The following is a 5,844-nucleotide window of genomic DNA, read 5'->3' as shown; positions in this document are numbered from 1 at the left end:
CAGGTATTCATGTGCCATGTGCACATCAGGAGGTCAGAGGACAGCGTTGTACAACCATTTCTCTTCTCCCACCTTTACTTGGGTTCCAGGAACCACACTCAGGTCACCAGGCTTACTCAGCAAGCCCCTTGACCCATTGAATGACCTCAAAAACTCAGAAAAAGAGTTCTGAGCACACATCTCAAGGAAATTTACCCTGCCTGAATTCTAAGTCCACAGCCTCTCAGATCAGTCATTGGTCCAACCATCAGGCACAAAATCAGTCAGTGCCAGATCAGTCTAGGGAAAGTTAGTTATCTGGAGCAACAGTGATTCTGTAGGCAGCTGGGACTAACCTGGGAATCCCTGGCCAGGACTGGCTTGCTATCACAAGGGTTTTTTTTTCTCAAGAAACATAAAGTAAGGTTTATTTCTATTTGCCCCAGATAGTGAGAGCTTTCATAGATTCTATGTAGTCCAGCCTGGTAAAACAACATATTCCTTGGTGTTACCTATGGGAGCCTGGATGGCTCAGAGGCAGTCAGGTCACCAAAGAGTCCCACCTCTTATGTAACCTTGGGGAGGGGCTGGGCCTGGTGAGCCTCCCTGAGCCTTGAAAGAGGGAATGCTCATAGACCTGATTTGAAAAGGGTCTTTTATAGGTGGTCACAGCAGCTGTGGTCTAAGACATCTGTTATTATACCTAACCCAGAAGAATCAGACACAGCACTAGCTGTGGGCAAAGTTGGGAGGCCCACCCACCTTTGTTTCTACCACTGCAAAAGGCTAACGACTTTGTCGGCACAAGGAAGAAAGATTCATCTGGAATCTGAAGGGCTTCTTAAGGAGGGGAGGAAGGAGCAGGGTGTAATAAAAAAGACAGGATTCCAGAGACTTCTAGAAGCTAAGCCAGTGGCCTGTTGCCTTAGTCATTCTCATATGAGATGAAGTTAAGAGAAATCAACTTTGTATTATAGTTCCATATGAAACAGTTCTCAAATGGTTAATATCAACAATTTAAAGTTGAATAGAAATCTGATCTAAAGATTAAGGTGTCAAAAGAGACAGAGAGTGTAGAGGCAGAGATGTCAAGCCTTTTCACCTTGCTTTAGCAGCTCACCAGACATCTGCAGATGCTTTTTGCAAAAGTGACTTCAGAGCCTGGAAAGGCAGCACACTTGCCTGGTGTCATGAAACCCGAGTTGGAGGTCTTGTCTGCAGTGGGTTAGCAAGGGACCCAGGCTATGCTGCTCTGCTTCATGATCTCCAAAATCGGTGACTTTCACAGTCGACTGAAGTAAAGGAAGTTAGAGTTTATTTCCCAGCACTCCAGAGGTAAGGGGATCTCTGGGCGTTCGAGGCCAGCCTGGTCTACAAAGAGAGTTCCAGGAAAGCCAGGGCTATGACACAGAGAAACTCTGTCTCAAAAATATAAAAACAAAACAACAAACGAAAGACAAGCAGGAGTCTACACTCGTATGGAGAGGGCCCAGGTTGGAGATGAATGGACTGTTTTTACCATCTTTTCTCTATCCTCAACTTTCAGGTGAAGATGGCGGCTTCCTCCTTGTACGGGTGAGTGTGGCCTCCCCTGAGGACCTCACTGAGCCCAAAGCTGCAGAGAAGCTGATGCACCAGGTAAGTGAGGCATCAGGCGAAAAGTGAGGGGCTCTCAGGGACCCTGGGGACCATTCTTCATGGTCTTTCTGCAGACATAAGGAAGGGAGATATCACAGAGGAATACACGAACACAAACATGTTACTGCTCAGCCTACCTTTGTAACGGCCTGGCTGTCCTGGAACTCACTCTGTAGACCAAGCTGGCCTCAGACTCACAGACATCTGCCTGCCTGTCTCCCCAGTGCTGGGATCAAAGGGATACATCACTGCCCAGTCTTTCTCCACTCTTATGCAGTCCAGCACCCCAGCCAAGGGAACGGTCCCACCAATAGTGGGCTAGGTCTTCCCATATTAAATAACTTTATACAACAATCTCCCTTAGTCAGGCCAAACTGATCCAGACAATGCTTCATCGAGACTCTTCCAGGTGAGTCTAGAGTGCATCAGATTGACAAAATTAACATCCCAGCCACCATGACTGACATCCCAGTAAACATCACACGGGTGGGAGAGGGTATGAAGTAGGGATGCTAGATACAGATGAACCCCTCGGAGATGCTCCAGGCAGGGAGGAAGATGGTGGTGTGTTTGTATACCAATCTGGAGAAATTCTCTTAAGGAAGGTTCTGGGGTCAAGGCTTTTGGGGGTACTGGAGTGGAAGATTAGTATAAAGGCCATAGGCCTAGCTCAGTGCAGGCCTCATGAAGTGGCCAAGTTCTACCCTATTGTGAACAGTGAGAACAGAGCTGGTGTGCCCCCTAAGACAGACTGCCCCTTCCCCCTCTTCCACCAATGTCTCAGCCTTGTGGACTGCACCCTTCACAGTCAATGAGAACCACAGAAGGTCAGGCTCCATGTTACCTCTTGAAAGAACAGACCGGAAAGAGAGGCTGACAGGCAGCCTTATGCCAGGACTAAAGTCCTACAGCCAGGATGTATAGGCAAGGTGGTCCATTAGCAGATGGAAGTGGGTAGTAGGATCCCTCAATAAAGGCAGAAGAGACCTGACATCCGTCACTATTTGGCCTTGTCTAGCTCTTAAATTTTTTTCCTATTCCCTTTCCATATTGTAAATAAATCCCCACCCCACATCTAATTTTTGTTTTTATCTTATTTTATGTGTATGGATATTTTGTCTGCATGTACCTCTGTGCACCACATCCATTCCTGGTGTCTGTGGAGGCCAGTAGAGGGTATCAAATCCCCTGGAACTGGAGTTACAGATGGTTGTGAGCCACCATGTGGATGCTGGGAACCAAACACAAGTCCTCTGCAAGAGCAGCCAGTCCTTTTAACCACTGAGCCATCTCTTCAGCCACAGATCTGATTTGTTTCAGGTCCTAGATGTCCAGGCTTCCAAGAAGCTAAGTGACATTGGTGGGGTGTGTGTGTGGGGGGGGGGACAAAGCTCTTGGATGCAAATGAGAGGAAGGAGGACCCCACATGCACGGAAGCAAAGGAACAACAGAAAAGCAGCTTTGAAAAAGCATGTGACTGGGCAGTGGTGGCACATGCCTTTAATTCCAGCACTCTGGAGGCAAAGGCAGGCGGATCTCTGTGGGTTCAAGGTCAGCCTGGTCTACAAGAGCTAGTTCTAGGACAGTTGCCAAAGCTACAGAGAAATCCTGTCATGAAAAACCAATACAAACAAACAAACAAAAAAAAAATCAAACAAAAAAGCTTGAGGACATGCTCCCTGGGACACTGTCCTCTTCCTGGTCAGTGGGCATCACACTCCATGTCCTGCCCCACAGGTTCCCACTGACACTTTGCCTTTGGGTTGCTTGTTACAGGGTCAAAGTCTCGAGCAGGAGCATCCGACTGGCCCAGGCTGGCTCTTGTATTCCCCAATCACTGCCCTGGGATATTAGGAGGGACTAAATATCAGGCCTTTAAATTCTCTTAGTAGCAAGGAAGCCCACTGGGACTGCCCTCGTGAGGACTTCTGTCCACAAGGTGTCCAAGTTTGACACAGGACAGACAAACAGATGACAGATGTCTCTGTCATGAGCATCAAAGCAGGAAGCATGGATCCCCATGGGAGGGGGTGGCCACAGGGGAGCATAGACTTGAAGGGGTCAGAAAGCAACCTGGAGCTCAGAAGTGGGTCAGGCAGCTGAGAGACAGGAGTAAAGCCACATGAGGTTGCCAGTGCTTTTTTATTTATTATTTTATTATTATCATTGTTTTTATATTTTATTCCTTTATTTTATGGGATTTATTAAGCCTATTGATTTTTGTTGAGGTCTGGTGTAGTAGGAGGCTGCTTGTTTGTTTCCTGGCTGCCGAGACTCCTGAAATAATCACACAGAAACTATATTATTTACATCACTGCTTGGACAATCACTTTAAGCATATTGATAGCTAGCTCTTACATCTAGAATTAACCCATTTCCATTATTCTATATTTTACCATGAAGCTTGTGGCCTACCGGCAAGGTTCCAACTGGCAGCTCACGTCTTTCCCCTCTGGCGGCTACATGGTGTCTCCTTGACTCTGCCTACTCTCTCTGTATATTATCTCTCCAAGTCCAGCTAAAATTTTTAAAGCCATTGGCCGGAAGCAGCTTCTTTATTCACTAACCAATAAAAGCAACACATATACAGAGGGACCTCCCTCACCATTTACCCTTTTCTGTTTAAATAAAAAAATGAAGGTTTTAACTTTAGCATAGTGAAATTACATATAACAAAACAGTTATCAAGCAAGAATTATAGTTACAATATTGATATCGACTTTATCTTTTATCATAACTAAGGGAAACTATAACTATCTATTCAACTCCATCAAAGACTCTAGAAGGATATAATATTGCCTAAGTTAACAGGACGTGCATTGTAGGCAACTTTCGAAACTCTAGAATTGACAGAAACATCTCGCTGCCTGGACAATCTAATAGGCCAAGAGGTATTGTAATTAATACAGTTTCTGTAGTTATTCCGGATCTGGGAAGCCAGGAAACAAACAAGCGGCCTCCGACTACAGTCCGGCCAATGGTGCGAGGCACAGGGGTCAGGTAGCTCTGAGGGTAGGTTATAGGTAGCTGTGTGAGCTTGGGTAAGCAAGTCCACACCACTTTACCCCTCATACAATGTGGGTGAGAACCGGCTGTGTGTTTTAAATGGCCTGGGAAGCATTGTTGATGGAGGGCAGATAGGCTGGGTACCCCCACCTGTTCTTCTGCTTTCCAGCTCAGCTGCGAACTGCACACCCACATGCCACTCGTCCAAGTGTCCGTACTGAGCGTCAGAAGGACCTGAAGGATGTTAGCTGCAACCAGGCACGCCCTCCATACTGGAAGAAGAGTAATGCTACTTGTGGCCCTGGCCCCAAACTGTCCAAAGCCATGGTACTGTGCCATGGACCCAGATGGTACCCATGAAGGTCAGCTGACTTGAGAACCCATGAGGGTCAGCTGACTTGAGAACCCTACCCCACACCTGACCACAAGACATTTGTCCACTCTGCCTGAGGGTGTGTGCAAGGGGAGAGGGCTGGCCTGTTTCCAGCGGTGTTGTTCACCTTCTCTGACTAGTCGTTGTATTTCAGTAAAGAGAGAACTGACTACTCTACCTGTGTTCTTCTGTTTTGTGCTCACGACACTCAGTGTGACCCAGAGATGATCTGTATTGAGCCGATGTGCCTTAGATGTCTTTATTATGTGGGAATTTGGGGAGTATTTTCCTGTGGCCTGGTTTGGTTAGGTATTTACCACGACGTGCCCTGGAGCTCTGTATTAGTCGGCATATTGTCACTACAGAAAAATAGGAGATCAACAACTTGCAATGAGAAAAAAAGTTATTTCTGCTCACAGTTGAGAAGGTTCTGGGTCAAAATAGGGCAAACCCATTGCTTTGGGCTCCAGATCAGGTCGAAATAGGGAAGTGGTCCGTTGTTTTGTGTTTGAGGGTGAAGTGCCAGGTGACAAAAGCCTTGTGCTCAGAAAGCAAAACAAAGGAGGAGGAAGGAGCAGGGATCCGGATTCTGTTTAAGAGCGTCCCCAGTGACTTCAGAATTCCCCCTTAGGCTCCATCTCCTTAGAACCCCACCTACTGAGGAGCTACTCTGGGGACTTAACCTTTCACACCCGGATCTTCCAGGAAGGAGTCCACAGCATAGAGAGCTCCTTCAGGGCATGGGCCTCCAGTGAGGGAGGAGCACAGAGAACGTCAAATTGATTGAAAGGCCTAGTTGTAGACTCAAACAGATTTAATAGAAAGTCTGGAACATGCAGTTATTCCTG

General features: G+C 46.9%; 1 protein-coding gene across 1 annotated transcript in view; it reads left to right on the top strand.

Moving 5' to 3' along the window:
- Positions 1-4,861, top strand: part of Muc20 (mucin 20, cell surface associated) — a 14,041-nt gene extending 9,180 nt beyond the window's left edge. The window contains exons 3-4 of the mRNA XM_026787951.1: positions 1,526-1,617; positions 4,793-4,861. Coding sequence (XP_026643752.1) covers positions 1,526-1,617; positions 4,793-4,861 — 161 coding nt within the window. The remainder of the gene's footprint in view (positions 1-1,525; positions 1,618-4,792) is intronic.
- The last annotated feature ends 983 nt before the right edge of the window (positions 4,862-5,844 follow it).

This window comes from Microtus ochrogaster, chromosome 2 (assembly GCF_000317375.1).
Source record: "Microtus ochrogaster isolate Prairie Vole_2 chromosome 2, MicOch1.0, whole genome shotgun sequence".
Classification (NCBI taxonomy): Eukaryota; Metazoa; Chordata; class Mammalia; order Rodentia; family Cricetidae; genus Microtus; species Microtus ochrogaster.
This window is presented reverse-complemented; position numbering and strand designations above follow the sequence as displayed.